The sequence below is a fragment of the Hippoglossus hippoglossus genome, chromosome 18, assembly GCF_009819705.1.
Source record: "Hippoglossus hippoglossus isolate fHipHip1 chromosome 18, fHipHip1.pri, whole genome shotgun sequence".
Lineage (NCBI taxonomy): Eukaryota > Metazoa > Chordata > Actinopteri > Pleuronectiformes > Pleuronectidae > Hippoglossus > Hippoglossus hippoglossus.
In genome coordinates, this window is record NC_047168.1 from 14,920,903 (window position 1) to 14,938,832 (window position 17,930).

General features: G+C 44.5%; 1 protein-coding gene and 2 long non-coding RNA genes across 3 annotated transcripts; 1 reads left to right on the top strand and 2 right to left on the bottom strand.

The window, feature by feature from the left end:
• The first annotated feature begins 308 nt into the window (after nucleotides 1-308).
• On the top strand, nucleotides 309-2,375 carry LOC117751773. The gene is made up of 2 exons (XR_004611917.1): nucleotides 309-967; nucleotides 1,508-2,375. It is a non-coding gene; the product is annotated as an uncharacterized LOC117751773 (long non-coding RNA).
• On the bottom strand, nucleotides 838-12,525 carry LOC117751772. Its single transcript, XR_004611916.1, has 3 exons — nucleotides 12,516-12,525; nucleotides 11,584-11,594; nucleotides 838-1,538 (listed from the first exon to the last, which is right to left on the bottom strand). It is a non-coding gene; the product is annotated as an uncharacterized LOC117751772 (long non-coding RNA).
• Nucleotides 12,526-12,733: 208 nt separating this feature from the next.
• On the bottom strand, nucleotides 12,734-15,868 carry gpr185b (G protein-coupled receptor 185 b). The gene is made up of 2 exons (XM_034568677.1): nucleotides 15,583-15,868; nucleotides 12,734-14,118 (listed from the first exon to the last, which is right to left on the bottom strand). The coding sequence occupies exon 2, from the start codon at nucleotides 14,114-14,116 to the stop codon at nucleotides 13,046-13,048; it is 1,071 nt and encodes a 356-aa protein (XP_034424568.1). The 5' UTR covers nucleotides 14,117-14,118; nucleotides 15,583-15,868; the 3' UTR covers nucleotides 12,734-13,045.
• Between the last annotated feature and the right edge of the window lie 2,062 nt (nucleotides 15,869-17,930).

Below are 17,930 nucleotides of genomic sequence, written 5' to 3' on the forward strand. Positions count from 1 at the left end.
TTTAAACCTCATATTTTAAAGTATAATCTTTATCAAGAGTTTTGCTAAGATCAGCATTGACGAATCCACAGAAATTAAAAAAAAACTAAAGTGATATTATGCAGAACAGTGGTTACACACTTAAAAAAAGTTATTATTCAAGAAGATGAAAGAAATGCTCAAACATAATGATTTGCATTTTTAAAATCAAAACCTTTTGTCGTCTCTGGTTCTCGTCGTGTTTTAAAATCGATCAGAAAACCAAACTCCCAGAGAGTCGGTGTCGTCCTCACTCCTCCTGGTGAAGTCCGGTCGTGTAATAGAAACTGTGATGATAGACGCCACCCGCCAGGACTACGCTGGTTTGGGGGAAACAAGCGCCACCAGCAGCCGCCTCGTCAGAGAGCTCAGTGATTACTCATCGTTCACATCATAGCATCGAAACAATAGAGCGAGCGAGCGAGCTTCATTACTTTGCTGTATTTTTTATTCTACTTTTTAATTTTTTTGGTCTTTTGTAGTTTTACATTTCAGCCAGTGACTGTGTGCTGTGGTATTGGTCGTATATAAACGCTTCCACACTCGCAAAAGCTCGCCATCCCGACCCGGGGTCAAAGGTCACATCCGCTCTTTCATGTGAGGCTTTGTGAACGCAGCCCCCCCCCCCCCCCGGACTATAAATGCATACGTATAAGAGACTTTGCAACAGTAATATCAGTATATTCTCTTCTCTCTTTTCAGTATGAGCTGATTGGACTGTGGTGTTTTTATAATGTGGTTTTTATTTTTTGAAACGTGCTGCGGTGAGTTGTTCACTTTGCTTTTTATTTGAGGGTTTTTTTCTACTGTCGAAGGCCGGAGAGCGAGTTGAAGGATGATTCCAACTTTTTCTTTTCCAGGTTCCAGGTGATTTACGAATCTAATCTCGAGCCAAAGCAAACATCCCACAATCACATGAATCAATCAGCGTTTAACTCTGTTTTTACATGTTCCATTTGTTTCGGTTTCACAAGCTTCAGTGATTTCTGACGATTTTGCAGATAGTGCCACAGCTTAAAGGCAAAGCATTCTGGGAAGTGTAGTGCTATTCGACAGTGAGACATGGATTTGTCTTTTTAACATGAAACATGTGAACAGATGCTGTTTCATGTTGTTTTAATTTGTCCATTCGTGTTGACTTGAGCCAAACATGCACTTTAAACAGTTTCTAGAAAAACAGTCACACTATTTTCTAAATTTCACATCAAAAATGAAAAGAAGGAATTCTGTTATATATAATATAAACTGTATATAAAGATGATCGACACGACGTAACCTCCAGGAATTAAGCAAAAATATTTCTGATTTGAACGCCGCCATCTTGCACTAATTATGGGATTTAGAGAACACAGAAACAGAAAGATTTACTTGACCATGAAATTAGCAGATTAATGCTAATTGGCCAATTGAGCTCATCGAAATGACTAAACTAAACCCGAGAGAGAGCAGGTGAATATATCAAATATCTGAAACTATTTTTAGTGCATAGTTGTTGTTCTCACCATATTATGTTTAGTTTTCTGTACATAAAACCACACGGTAGTTAAACGAACGTGTCGCTCAGCAGCTGCACGCTGGAGAAGAATATTAATTACAGCGCGGACGTGTCGATAAGCTCCCGGTTGGTTCTCGCTCGATTGTTTAAGGAAACTGTGCCAACACCTGCATTTCTGGACGTGATTGTTGAATTAAAAAAAAAAAAAAAAAAAGAGCAAATATCAAACAGCTAAAATGTGGATGTGCTCGAGACCTGGGATGAGTTTCAGCCAGAAAAAATGGGTCCGAGCCGGACTCAAAATCTGGGGGAATAACAATCCAGGTACGACTGTGTTATCTCGTGGTTTTGTTTGTTATGCAAGAGCCATAGATGAAGTCAGTGCTAAAAATAAAGCCGGCGTGTTTGGATCAGAGCACTTCATGGCCTTTCCGTGTCCTAGAATGTAGAGCTGTGACTGTGAAACACGCCGACAAAACTCTGGTTCTTGCCATTTCTCAGAAACTTAAAAAACCACAGTTACCAAACCTGGGAGACAAAAAGCAGCAAATCCTTATTTAATATTCTCAACAAAAAAAAAAATAAATAACAGAAACCTGAGGCACCAAAGGCAGAGATGTCAAACCCTCTAAACCTTATGTATCTATGGCTACTTGTGAAGAAACGTCATCGTGTTGAAAATGTGAGAAACGAATCATGTTGTATAGACTTTTGGTAAAGAAAAGCCTGTAAAGTAAAAAAAAAAAATACATTTGGAGTAATATAACCTAGACGACGAAGCAAAATAAAACTGTGTATTGCACATTAAACGCAACTGTTAGCAAGTATGCATGTAACTATAGACAATAAATGGTGAATTCAACTGTTTGTCCTGTGTTTCTTCAGATATATGTAATGTTTTTAATGCATCACTTACTTTACATGATGTTGGTGGACATTTAAACTGTATATTGGTGATATTGGTGTCCACCTCCTAGTTCATGAGACATAATATACAATATAAATAAAGTATAATTAGTTGTTTGTTTTTATTATCCTCTTGTTTTTAACGTGGTGTCACAGTGTTGTATAAAAAACATGTTTCTACCTCCAGTCATGATTTCTACCTTCTTGTGAACTTTCTGCTTTTAATTGTCTGTTTCCTGTTTTTATTTTGAAATGACCGCACAAGTTCGTCCGGTGCTACTTTACTTCCTGTCTGCGGTGTTATTTCCCGCCAGTTCTGGGACTCACCTGTAATGTCAGTGTCCAATCAGACGTCATCACGAGCTGTGGTTTCCACGGACTCTGCGTTAAATCTGTTCAACACGAACTTTACCTCTACGTGTGTTTAACGTGTGTTTAACGTGTGTTTAACGTGTGTTTAACACGTGTTCACACATTTAGACTCTTTTTAATGTTTCTATCAGATTCTGGATATTTTTTACGACCTCACGTGGATTTGTTTGTTTGGACTTTACTTCCGGGTTTGTGACTCACAGCTCAACGCTCAGTAAGTCAGTTTCCTTTGTTTCTACAGAATCAATCACCTCAGATTTAATATATCAAATATTTAATGATCCTATTTACTGAATCACATTGAACCAGTAATACTTAAACAAACAAATAAACGCGTTGTATCCTAAATACTACTTCACTGTAGTAATGTGTACATTGTGTAAATTACTTTTTGAGGCTCAACAGATTTATCTTTCAGGTATTTATGTCTATTTATTTTTTAATTAATAATTAATTTACAATGAGAGGAAAACTAGTTTGTGTGGTGAAAACCTGGTTAATTTAAAACTCTACTTAGTGAAGTTCTTATTTACTAAGTTTGACTTTAGTACAACCAGCAGGGGGCAGTGCTGCCACTTCACAACTGAGTCAGCTTTGTCCAACCTTCATAAATCTGACTGGAATAAACTGAGGATTCACTCGTATCATTTTTATTTTGTGATAACATAATGAATATGTATAGCTCGTGTTTTATGTTTTATTCACACAGAACAACTTTAGATTTCAACTCTTAAAGGCCTATTTATGAAATTGATGCTAATTACTACAAACAACAGGTTCCTTCATGAACTTTCATTTGCTAAAGTTATTATTTCACCTGAGAGGTTTCGGGTTATTTCTTCATTCAGATCCGATTGATTGACAGCTCGAGTCACGTATGTGTCAAATATCTTCTGAACCGACGTCCTACGTTGACACTGATCTGTTACTCACACACAGGATGTGATCATTTCCTGTCACAGGCATTGATTCATCTTCAGTATCATCATAACTTCAAACGCATTAGATTGTGTGTATTTATAGATTTTATATTTATAACATTCACTCAGCAGTGTCACTCATCCAGTTCCTGTGGATCCAGCACTCGTCAGTGTGTTGTGTTGTTTTCCTCAGCACCGCGACACGCCCACCGGTGTCGCCATGGTTCCAGCTCCCTGCTGCTCCGGGCCTTGGCCGGCGGAGGAGGAACCGGCGGGTTCTGCTCGGACTCATCTCAGGACACAGATGGTGACACAGCAGAGGGAGAAGAGGTCAGTGGAAAAATCCAAAAAGCACCAGAGACGCATGATAACGCTCAGATGATATCTGTTAAAACACACGAGTCAGAATCTCTTTTCTCCTTGTGACTAAATTTGATCTGCGTCTAATTTTGGAATCAAAAGCCTCATTTAAGCCTTTTTTTTTTTTTACTAAATGCTTTTGATTTATGTGACGTAAAAAGGAAGCGAGCAATTTTCAAGATGACTCACAAACAGTTTAGAGGAGTCGCGGTGTTTGATTCGTTCTCATGTGGAGAAACGCTTGATTTTCTCCATTGATAAAAAATGATGAACCCTAAACAAACAGCTTAGACCTGAATCTTGCTCCTGGAACGTGATTTATCACTGAACATTTATGAATTTAACTCTTATTTTAAAAAGCGGTTTAAATCAGAGATATATCTTTTAAATCTTTTGAGTATTTAAGTTGCTACTGACGTCATTTTTGCATGTTTTGAGTTTATTTCACTCCCAAGAGTTTCACATTTGGGCATTTTTATGGGACGTGGTTTGTGCAGGTGAATGAAAACTGTTGTGAACCTGAATTTCAGAAGTTTGAGAGCAGGACTTCCTGATTTCACGTTCAGGTTTTGTGAGGCTCTCGCTCGGAAGTAGCTCCTGCTTGTGCTCAGATTCGTTTGCTTGGACTGTGATTTCTTGCTCTGCCGCTTCAGCTCTTTTCCTTGTGCTCTTGTATATTATTTCAGTTTAATTTGCGTCCGTACGCATGTTAAACACAGTTTTGACAAATGGAATCGTTCCGCACTTATTGTGGATGTGTTAACTCTCCACAGCTTTATTTACACACTCAGCTCAGTATCTGAAGTCGGGCTGATGAAAACAGACGTTGTCAACGTAACAATTTTAGGTTTAGAAGTTTTTGTGGCTGCACTTTCTGAGAAGAGGCTTGATGGCTGCACTTTTGAAGCATTAAGGAATTCACATAATGATAGTAGACGGCTGGAAACCCTTTTAAGAAGCAGGGTCAGGAGAGGGCGGCTTAAAATCTGTCATTTCTTTGGAAAGGTTTGTAATCGTTGTATTTTTCTATCATTACACTTTGTCATATTTACCAAGTTGCTTCTGGAAGAGGAAGCTTTGGTATAAAACAGCTTTAACAGATCAGAACAAATTATATTCAAATCTCCAACCTCACAGCTTAGAACCTCTGTGGGTTCTCAAGGTAATCTGGGAAATATACATTAAAAATATAATATGTACAAATTCCATCATTAAAATGTCAAATGACAAAAAAACCTTGATCCCACACTGCTTCACGACATCATCTTTTGTTATTGTGTTGATTATATCTGATATATTGTGCGTTTTTAAATGAGTCACCGGACGATGTTTGAAATTTGCTGCAGAGATTAGAACTTGTCAGAACGGTAGACGTGTTAATAAATCACTCATGAGTCATTTTCTGGCCACAAGAAGGAAATCGTGCTCACAGGTTTCAGATGTTTGATGCTCTGTGTGTGTGTGTGTGTGTGTGTGTGTGTGTGTGTGTGTGTGTGTGTGTGTGTGTGTGTGTGTGTGTGTGAGAGTGTGTGTGAGAGAGTGTGTGTGAGAGTGTGTGTGTGTGAGTGAGAGAGTGTGTGTGTGTGTGTGTGAGAGAGTGTGAGTAAGTGAGTCAGACACAGGCAGATGCAGGTATATCAACTGAGGTGATTTGCAGCAGATGGAGGAGAGAGAGAGTGATGGAGCGATAGAGTGATGGAGTGATGGAGCGATAGAGTGATGGAGTGAGAGAGTGATGGAGTGAGAGAGTGATGGAGCGATAGAGTGATGGAGTGTATATAGGTGGGTTTAGAGATGAGCTTGTTTTGAGCTTGATTCTATTCGAGCTGCTGTAATGACGTAAAAGAAGTGAGCTGTGTGTGTGTGTGTGTGTGTGGGGGGGGGGTGCGCTGCGTCTTTTCCCTCACGACTTGTCTCTGCAGTACTCACCTCTGGCCACACGGTGGAGCTCTCCACCGCCATGTAGGGACTGAATAGAGGTGAGTCAGGTGTCAAACATAAAACACATGTTTAATTGTGTAGGTCAAACTTCACACGAGTGAATTAGATTCATTGAGGGTGGAATTAAAATCCTCACCTGTTTCATAGATTCAGCAAAAGTCATTACCGGATTGGTTCATTATTTATACTGAAAAAGATTTACCGTTAGATAATATATGTGTGTGTGTGTGTGTGTGCGTGTGTGTATCACAAGGCTTCCTGTGGTTTCTTCTACATGAACATTGTGTGTCCTCTCTCTCTCTCTCTCTCTCTCTCTCTCTCTCTCTCTCTCTCCCTCTCTCCCCGAGCCTCCCCCTCTCTCTCTCCCCCCCCTCTCCCTCCCCCTCTCTCTCTCTCTCTCCCCCCCCACCTCTCTCTCTCTGTCTCTCTCTCTCTCTCACTTCCCCCCCCCCCCTCTCTCTCTCTCTCTCTCTCTCTCTCTCTCTCCCCCCCTCCCTCCCTCCTCTCACTCTGTCTCTCGTCGTTTCTCGTCCTTCTGCTGTTATGCAAGCAGGGAGTGGTTTAATAATTCAGCAGCACTTCTCTTTTTTCCCCGTTTTATCGCTGCCTCTCGGGCTTTTCCTTAACACCACAGTGACCTGCGATATTGACTCACAATCCCCAACACACTTGTACCAACACCCACCCACACACAGACTCACAAACACGAACACAGCCACGTCACAGGATCGACTCCGGCTCAGAAAATAACACAACGATACAAACATCTCCTCTTTTTTCTTGTTCTCAGTTTATTTGGCAAATTATTATGTTGTTTTTTTTGCAGTCTTTTTTTTTTTTCATTTGTTTCTTTCTCTTCTCAATTATTTACAATAGTAAAAATAAATCTTTCTCTTCGAGGTTTTACATTCGACATTTACAAGTGCAATGTGTAACATGTCCATCTTTATAAAGTGCATTGGTACTTTTTGTATCGTAACTGCCCGTTTCACAACATGAACTCAAGAGGAAAGATGAAAGAAAATACAGTAGAAATAAAGACATGATTCAAAGACCCTGACATCACAGCGTCAGTAGCACCCTCACCTGGAGGATTCAAACCCTGTGGTGCACACGTGCTGCCTCCTCGCCCACACCAACCGAATCGATGCATAAAACAATGAAGGCCATACTCGGTCCGATACAAAATTAGCTCTGTAATGGTATTTTTTAAAACTTTTTTATCGTATTGATTGACAATCTCTGCTTGCCTGAATTGTTGCCAGGTTGTAGGTCACAGAGGGGAAACGTTAGCCTGACTGACGGGTGGTCCGCACCCTGAACCCTGCTTTTTATAAACTCTTGTGCTCAGAAAAGAGGGAGAAAAGAAGGATGGTTGAGGAGAGGTGCAAAGATGGAGGGTGTGCAGAGGAGACGAGGCGAGATGGTGAGGAAGAGGAGGAAAAACAGGAGACATGTTACCGTCAAGGGAGGGTTGATTTCCTCCTCTTTACTCCCTCCCCTCCTTTTCCCTTTTCATTCTTTTTATCTGCGTTCAGGTTAACTATTTTTAGACGGAGCCTCACCGACTATCTTCCTGCAGGACAAGGATGGAAAAATGTTTGACAGGAGAGCGAGAGGGAAGAGGAGGAAGAGGGATGCAGGAGATGAAGGTGTCGGGGATGGGCTGGACACAGAGGGGGGGGAGCGACGGGAGATAAAACGGCGAGGGGAAGGCAGTGCGAGAAGGATGAGGGGACGAGAGAGGGAGACGCCTGAAAGAACGAGGGGGTTGTCTTCCGCAGGAAGCGTGGGAGGAAGAAGTGCGTGGGATGTTTTTTGAAAGGAGGAAGCGGAATGGGTGGGGGTGGGGGGGGGGGGAGGTTGTCTTTGAAACGACCTGCTTTCTCCGACACGACTCAGACAAAGTGACGTCACTGGAAACCTAACTCCGTGACGTACGACGCTGCTCACGCACAGTCTCCCCCCCCCTCTCACCCCCTCTGTCTGTCTCTCTCGTTTAGTGCATGTCTTTTCTTTTTTTTATTATAAAAAACAACTTCAAATCACTGCACTTCAAGTCAAGGAGACGTTTTACAGAAACACTAATATCGTCTGTCTTGTTGCTGCTGCTGCTGCCGCTCGACAAAATAAAAGTCTGAAGTTGCAGTTAAGAAACACGGTGTTTGGAGGTGAATCGATCGCTGTCACTCCTCAGTTTGCTCAGTGTGGTGATCAATAGCATCAAGGTCAACTCCTTTTTTTTACATAACATCCGTGTCTTCCTCAGTCCTGCTGCTGATTTGACCACGTTGAGCTTTTTTTTTTTTTTACCTCCGCCAAGGAAGTTATGTCGTCACCCCTGTACAGATGTTCAGATACCAGCACCAGAAATGACTCTGACAGGTCAATCAGGCCCAATTCATGCTTCTGCGCCGCAGCCCGCGCGTAGACGTGCACCCTACGACGTACCCTGACGTGCAGCGCCTCTTCCATCGTCGACATGTTTGTTGTTGTCAGAAACTCGACTCTGCGCTGCCCTCTAGTGGATGTATTACACCTGTTTACCCTAATATTTCATTTAATCTGTCATATTTACAGGACTGATATCTGTAAACGGTTGAAGTTAAGGGGACTGTCGGGCCTCGGCGGAGGTTCGTGCTCGACTGAGAGCTGTTTGTTACAATTTACATTTTCACTGACTCGGACGACTTCACCCTCTGATAAACGTGTATGTACACAAACCAAAAATAAGACACGAACGTCGAAAATTATGGCACTTTTTCAGCATATCTGACACAAACATCTTTCCCCCCCCCCCCCCCCAAAGAAACATTTTACATTTGTCCATAGGAAGAACACATAAGAGGAAGAAACACACACACACACACAACAAACTCACACTCACAGCAGCGACCACGTCCTGTAACTCATGCCCTGATGAACATTACAAAAATATACATATTTCTGTACAGCATTGCATAAGAAAAATAACACACACACACACTCACTTGTACAGTATTGTTTTCTTTTTCTTAAGGTTTGAACTATAGTCCTGTATAGTGGCTGACAAAACCAGTCTGTGTGTGTTTGTGTTTACAGTGAGAGATGCTTGATTACAACTGGGTATGATCCCAGGAGGAGAACACACACATACACACACACACACACACACACACACACACACACACACACACCCGTTAAACACACACACAGTGAGTGGTCACTTCTCTCCTGCCCCAGGATTGGTTGACCGTGTGGTGGCGTATTCACAGATGAGTGTTCATTGTTAAAACGACCAGTGGGTGGGTGGACCTGCCAGATGGGACGGTCGGAGTCGGGGACGCGTTTGAAATACAGCTGTGCGATGTTGCTGTGTTTAATGACCTCAGATCAGCTGTTCGGGGAGATTCTGTATTTGTTGTATTGATTCCGTTTGTCCCATCTAGCATCTCCACACACAGGTGACTAAGCAAGTCTCTCACATCATACTGTTCATACTGTGCCCAAATAAGATCTGCATCATGTGAAATGGATTCAATTAACTCTGTGTGGTCGATCAGCTTGAGCCCCCCCCCCCCCCACCCACCCTTACTTCTGCAGTTCATCCAGCTTTGCCAAAAATACCCAACTACTCCATCCATCTCGTGCCTCCACCTCCACGGTAATTGAAAGTATTTCACTTAATAATTGATGCGAGTCTTTTACCGTGAGACGGTTCCGTCAATGCAGTGATTGAGCAAAAAGGGAGCGAGAGAGAGAGGTGGTCAGACCTGTTTGAACTGGTGCGACCCCTGAACCTTCAGATAACCTCTGACTGGCCGTACATTGGGGAGTCTACGTCCGTTTAGACTGAGCTAATCTCACGATTCACTGAGTACATTTTGGAAAACCAGCCGTGTCGTAAATCCTTCAAATACAAAAACAATGTGCTATTTGTTGCTCTTCTTGCGAATCGACCACCTCTGTCCGTCTCTCTCTTTCTCTTCATTGTGGCTTTTTGTACACAGCAAAAAATTACAATTAAACATTATTGCGGAAGTGTTATCTTTTTTTTAATTATTTTTTTTTTGTTTCCGATAAGGCCAAAAAAGAAAGACACCCGATTCTGTCTTTTCAAAATAAAATCCTCGAACAGAGTCGCGCAGCCGTTGCTCTGCTGCAAAAACAACTGATTGTTTGCTGCTGCCAAGAAAAATAGAAAAACACTAATACCCTAAGTATTTACACTTTAGAAAAAGAAAAAAACATCGTAATACCTGTTTTCTCATGTGCGCCATTTTCAAAGTTTCCGTGTGTTTGTTCTTTGCTGTCGTGGTTTTTTTTTTTTTGGTAGAAAGAGCTGAATTTGGAAGTGACTCCTCCATCATCACAGAAACAAAACAATGAGTTTTATAGTTTGAACTGTTTTCCCAGTACACCTCCCACACACGTATATTAGCAGCATGCCAATAGCTTAGTCACGGAACCTCTCTGTGAGGTTGTGCAGCGTGAAAACTATCTCAGTGGATCATTGAAATGCTGACGGAGGTTGGCAATAAATCCCCCTCTCCAGCTTCCACTACATCCTCTGTGCACCGGGCCGACTCCTGCCGCTATTATTACCCAGATGCTATTAACATTAGCTGGATTTAACTTACACGATGGCCTTTCAGTGGGAAATAACTTCATCCTGATTGGGTGTGTGGTAGACGTGACCTGAGGTTGCGTTGGAGCGCGTCTCGCCTGGCGTTTCTATTTCACGCCACGTCACCTCGCTTTTCATTAACCTGCCGAGCCTTCCGAGGGGCCCCTGGGCAGAGCTGTGCTGCTTCTCCAAGGCGCCGTGTGTGTGTCTGTGTGTGTGTGTGTGTGTGTTGTGAATATTCAGGCTGCTTGGAGAGAAACTGGAAGGCGTAGAACTCGAGCCAGAGCGACGAAGACCATCTGATTATCTCTGAATCTGTGTTCCTGACACCGAATATAAACATGGGACATTTATTTTGATGCCATGAAAATAATATGAATATTTCCTTTTAGAATTGTTTTTGTTTTTTGAGTAAATCTTGGTTTTAGCCAACTGAAGCCATCTGGATGAAAAATGAGCGGCTCAGTAAAGACTGTGCTCAGCTCTGGCTAATGGAGAATCAATCAGGCGATGGAGTTTGAACGCTGTCTCTAAATTTAGAGACAGCGTTGTGCAGATGCAGATAAACGTCGAGATCCTGTGAGACTCTGACAAACATCGGCTGCTCTCACCTTCTTGCTCGAAGTCACGGGGCCATACATTTATTTTCTCATGCATAATTTCTGCCGCTGAGATGCAGGAGAGGAGAGACGGGACGAGGTCGTAGTCACGCTAACGGACGTCGTGTGCATGGTTGGAGTCTGTTTCTGCATTTTACGACATTGCTGAAGGATTTTCAGTGTTTTTGTACATCCAAACGAACATGACAGAATATAAGGAGACCGTTCTCTCTGAAGTAAATCTCTTCAATTGGCTCGTTAAAGCCATGAAAGTATAAAAAAAAAGCCATCAATTCATTTTTTTGTTCTGGCTCCATTGAGATCTTCTGACAGAGCTTCTCTTTTTGAGAAGAATAGTGAGAAAACCAGAAATTGTCCTTGGTCGTCTGGTGTTCGAGCAGAAAGTAGAATGTCCTCTGCTTAGATAACTTTTATGACCAAATTAGACATTTAACGAACGTCACCACGTTTACCTTCGCCGCTCTGACTGAGGCCAAACGACCCCGAAAGGAATTTAACCACCTTTAACCATCACTTCAGCAGTTAAATGACCAAAATAGACTCCAATCAAGCTCCGATCCCCCCCCCCCCTTCCTCTCCCTGTCAAGATGGTGTACATAGAGAACAGCGTAGCCTACTTTCCATCCCCCCCCCGCCCCCCCGCAGCAGAGAGCGTTCCCAGGGTAGCGGCGCTCTGCAGTGGCGCTGTCCTTGGTGCTGAATCCTGCTCTCTCCGCTTCACAGTCACGGCGCAGGAGCTGGCGGAGAAGCTGGTTTTTCTCTCCGACAGGGAGCAGATTTGATTTCATCACGCCAAGGACAACAACACACGCCGGCCTAAATATGGAGCTGCCTCTCTAGGTTTCCTCCAACCGTGGCGGTGTCTGCCTTTGCATCGGGAGCCTGGTAGATCAGATCCCTGTTTGGATTCGAACGCTTGACGAGGGATGACGTACGATTGGTTGTTTTTCCTCAAACACATTTTGTCTCCAGCTTCTTCTGAATACGTTTCTTCAAGGCACCTTTTTGCCTATAACAATGATGCCATCTAGTTAAAACCTCGGCACTTAAATAACCAATTATTCTCACACTGTACCTATAAACTCGTTAATTACTTGATTTGCATCAGATCAAGGGAACATGGACGTTTCACGGGAGGAGATATTCTTGTTTTCCTCTCTGAGCACTGCAAAGGAAGCTCACTGAGAAAACTCAAGGTCATTCATTGTGTATATTTAGCTCATTGTATTTTTATCCACACAACACTAATTTCAAAACACATCAGTGAAAACACAAACAGGCTTTTGAGACCGCTTCTCTCCTTCTGATTGCATAACCATGCAGCGTCGCCCCAAACTCAGGTCCTATGGAGATTCAGAACACATCTGACGTGTATGCTACCCTTTGAGAAGTGGGCGTGGCCTCTCGCACCCTGAAGGCCAGTTGAAAGCGTCACCTGACACATCACCTGCGGCTTCCACTAAACCACGATGATGGTACCTTAGTCTTTGTTTTGCAGTCGGTTTCACGCCACCTCCGTCGCCTCTGTTGGTGTTTCTCCAAGCAGGCAGGACATGATCTTGTTAGCTCTCATCTCTTTGTGGACCATGCACTGTCCTCCCTTCTCCGTGTGCCAGCGCCACCGTGGCCAGACGTGCGTTCACCATCAGCCTATCCGCCCTGATATGAGGGGTAGAGGAAATCTCTTTCCTCCGCCATACCCTTCCACCTTCCTCCCCTTGATCTCGTCTTCCCCATGCCATCCTCTCCCTCATGCAGCCCTGACTCAGCATCTAGCGTCATGCCAAACAGAAACCAACCTTCCCTGCTACACGTCACTGGAGGTCCTGGGTCGGAGCGAGAGGTTGGACGGGACACACCCACAACAGGCCAACCACAGTGACTTCTGGATGTCCGGGTTTCGAAACGCATAGATGATGGGGTTGATCACAGAGCAGCAGGTGGCGGGGAGGACCGTGGCGTAGGTGTATATCGCCGGGTAACTGGAGTCCGCCACGATGGAGTACATGGCAAACGGCAGCCAGCACGCCCCGAAGGCACACAGGATGGCCGACAGCGTGGAGACACCTTTGGTGGTGGAGATGGCCACAAACTGGTGCTGCACCGCAATCTGTTGCGCATGGCGAAAGGCAATCTTGCAAATTTGAAGGTAGAGCTGCATCATCAGGGCGAAAACCAGGAGGAAGGTGACGGCGAGCGCCACCGCGTTGATTTTGGTGACGGGCCTGCAGATGCTGCACGACGACTCGTCTTTCAAGCAGTTCCAGCCAAACGCCGGCAGCAAGCCAAGCGTGAGGGACAACACCCAGATCAAACCCACCAGCACGTAGGTGAAGGTGACCGTCCGCTCAGTGTGGTAAGTCAGGGCGTTGTAAAGCGACAGGTACCGGTCCACTGTGATGGCGAGAATGTTGAGGACGGACGCCGAAAAGGCCGAGATGAGCAGAGCGACTGACAACAGTGTCACGTATTCCAGCGAGTTGTCGACCAGATAGGTGAAGACAAAGTTCAAGATGAGGCCCAGGCCGGCCAGGAGATCTGCCACCGCCAGCGATCCAATCAAGATGAACATCGGAGCCCGGAGCGTCGGCGTGTAGAACAGCACGGCTATCACCAGAGCGTTCTCACAGGAGATGAGCGTCCCGGTCACGCAAAGCGCAACATCCCAGGGGCTGACTTCCTGGACAGCAACGGAAGTGGTCGCTGGCTGGAGATCGGGGGTCAGAGTTCGCACGACAGGCTCAGAGGAGGAGTTGGACGGGTCCTCGGCCAGGCTCCAGGAGGTGGAGGAGTCAAAGGGGTCGAGGGCGGAGGAGGAGTTGAGGCTGCTTCCGCCGCCGCTGCTCATGGCTGTCACTGCGGCCAGAGAGAGAATCATAGCTGGAGAAGGGAGAAAGGAGGAGGAGGAGGAGAATGATGAAAGGGGGAGTAAGAGGGAAGGAATGATGGATAACAGAGGTGAAAGTAGGTGGAAGAGATCATGCGAGTGTGTGTTGACACAAAGGTCGTCATCGAGGGACGAGAGTAATGTGAGAGGACGGAAGATCAAACCAGAAAGAAGACAACAAATCAGAAAAAAGCAAAAGGAGGTCAAGGAGGAAAATGATGGGAGGAGGAGAAGTGGAAGAGGAGAGCGTGAGTAAAAGGAGGTGAAGGAAAACAAAACCGTGATGGAGGAGGAGAAAAGAGCGAAGAGGAAGATGTTAACGTCCGTCCCTTTTTGATAAAGGAGCAAAGGAGACATTCATTCACTCCTGCGTCTGCCCATTCATTCATTCACCAAAGCAAACATGCACTTGACCCCGATCACGCACGTCACAGCGGCTCCAACGCACAACGCTGACACTGATTAACACACAAAGACCAGAAAGGGCTCCGAATATAAATAGTAACGTTCCCTCCGTTTTTGTCTTGAAAGCATCGTGACAGACGGAGCAGCCTAAAATACACGACAGATAAATAAGGTAAAAATAGAGAAGCGTAAATTTGGTGCGTTCCTACCGAGAAGATGCCAGAACCAGAAGAACGGCTCCAACCTCCTCCCAGTCAAAACCATCATCAAGAAATTCTATTTTTAGAGCATCTCTAAAAATGGTGCATGACGTCCTGGGGCATGGCGGCGGCGGCGGTAGCTGCTGTCCTATTCACCGGTGGCGCGTGCACGGACCAGTCATTGCTGCGTGCGTTTCTGCGTGTGCGCCCGCGTTTATTAGAACTTCGTTAATACGCATCCACATTTGCTCCCGCGTGCACGCGGACGATCAGAAAATCCAGCACGAGGCTAATTTTAGCTCAGCCAGCTCGAGCTGCCAGCACGCGCGCGCCAAAAGGAATGTGGAGCTCCATTCATAAAAAAAATAAAAAAAACTCCCATCTCTCACACCTCCCACCTCAACACCCCCCTCCCCCCCCACCGCCCCCTTTTTTTCCCCCTCTATCTCCCTCTTCTCTCGTTCATGCATGCTTATGCACACGCACGCGCACACGCCGTCAATGACTGCAAGCAGCCGGGGGAAGGTCACCAGCAGCGGTCCCGCAGCTGAGGGGGGCACATCGCTGCGGAACCGGCTTCAGTCCCGATCCCGCAACCACATCACGCCCCCCACCCCCATTTTTTTTTTTTATGTCACGAACTGTTCAGAGTGTGTGCGCGTGTGTGTGTTTGTGTGCGTGTGTGTGTAGCAGAACAATAAACAGCTTGTTCAGTTTCATTCATCTGCAGCAGTGCGGTCCCTGATCCGGCGCGTGAGAGACAGAGAGGGGGGGGGACTGGGAGAAGGAGGGATGGAAGGATGAAGGAGGACCACGCCACACAGATGGAAATAAAAGAAGAGAGAGAATTACCAGCTCCTTGTCGTCTTCTTCCTCCTGCAGGGAATGTTCTCCGTTATCCTCCACTTTTTAAATGAGAGAGTGAATCTTTATATTTTCTTCTGCTGCGGGTTCCCCCCCCCCTCTCTCTCTCTCTCTTCTCTCTCTCTCTCTCTCTCTCTTCTCTTTCTCCCTCTCTCTCTCTCTCTCTCTCTCTTCTCTTTTCTCCCCCAGTCAGCAGCGCGCGCTACATCCCCCGGTTGGCATGGTTATCATCCTTCTGTCGGCGGCTCCGTCCTCGCGCTGCGCATCCTCAGCCGCTCATTGGCCGCGCGTGTCATTCTCCCGGCGTGACGTCACAAAGTCTCCGCTCCTCCGGTTTCCGTCATCGCGGCCGGTGTGTGAATCACGGGAGGAGTTAAGGAGGAGTGTATTTATTATAGATGAGATATTTATTTAATACATGTATACGGATACAGTAATACAAACAATAAAGGTCTATAAATATAAATAGTTCTTATTTAGTTTATACATGTATTTTTATTTACATACCTATATAGTTTGTTATATAGGTCTACACATTATATATACATATTTACATGACTTAAACTATAGTTTTTATTTATATATATTGTGTATATATACATTATATATCTAAATATAAATATATATTACTCAAACAATATATATTTGTATCTATATTTTGAAATCTCTTGTTATGATTGTTATTGTAGTGGTCAGGTGTAAGTAGTGTATTGGGCTGAAAATAGCACCACACACACACACACAGACACACACACTCACTCACAGAGACGCACAAGGTCGCAGGACTACACACAAGGGACAGCTTGTATAGTAGAGTATAGAGCGTGACAGCGTCTTTAAAAGCTTCATCTTGAGTGTGTGTGTGGGACCAGCTATATGGTCAGCATTGTGGTTATACAATCTCGCTGCACTGCTGGGTATCACACTGCATTACTCACGCACACACATACACACACATAGGCCCCACATCTGTCGCCATGCATGAAGACAGAGCGGCTGTACGGATCAGAACACCAGCGCTGTTCATCATCATCGTCTGTGCTCTCTGTGGAACTGCACGAGGCTGAAGTTATAATGATTAATTCATTTGTTGTCTGATAAGATTCCAAATTAATCCTCAGAACTCTATAAAACAAAGATAATCACATGTAAAAACGAGTCCCAAGTGGAAATTACAGTGGTGATATCGGAAATTAGCCAAAGTTGATTCAAATGGCACTTTTTCATTTTGTTATTGTAATTTTCCAGAAAGCCTGATGGTGATGGTGTAATAGAAATAATATATTGTTTATATACATGTGAGCAGAATACACCTATTATCAGACATTTCTACTTTTAAATGATAATCCTCCCAAAATACAATCTACAAGCTTTTATACTTAATTATGATTTATATTTTAGCAATAAGAAAATATATAGAACTCATGAATTCAGCATGATTGTTTTTTCCCGTGACGTTTTGCTCTGGTGACGCTGGGATTGCCGTAATTGTCGTAATGAAACCAGTGTTGTCACGTGAAGTGAATCAGACCCTGACTCGTCAGTTCATCTCATCGGGTTGCGTCATTAAAACACCTCCACACGCCGAAGTTTGATTTCTGAGTATTACTACATGAATGTAAACTTTACACACATTAAGATATTCAGACTCTAATGATGCGATACGATCCGGCACAGTCCTGGATGTGTTTTATTTTTTAACTTCCCACTGAATGTGTGCGTGACAGCAGCTGTGAACCACCTCCTCTTGTGTGTAAAAGGACGAACACACGTTTCTCTCTCTCTCCGCAGCTCCGTTACATCATCACACCTTCAGAGCAGGAAACTCCCGAGTCGGCCCACGCCCCCCTCGCTCTGCTCCGCCAGCCCTTCTCGTTCCTTTGTCTCATTTTCTTCATCTCCTTTATTTTATTCATTGTTAAAGCCCACGAGCCAAAAAGGATAAATGGAAGAAGGACAGAAAGTTGAAGCATCTTTCCTCCGTTTCTTGTACTGTGGACGATGTGTGAATCGCACCACATGAGGAGAATACAGATGAAATGCCTGTGAGCGCGCGTGCGTTTCCATTGACGCCCTCTCCGTGTCCAACTTCATTCATCTTTCCAGCAAAGCACCATGGGTAATTGGGAGCCGTTACATCATCTTGCTGTGTTTGGTATGCTTTGTGGCAGAAAGCTGGCCCGTCGCACTTGTCTCTCTCTCTTTCTCTGTCTCCATCTGACTCTACTTCTACTACTACACAAACACACAGACACACACACACACTGCTCTTCTTCATACAGCGACGACAACGCACGCCAAAGTCAAACTGTATTACATCACTTCCAACACGAGCC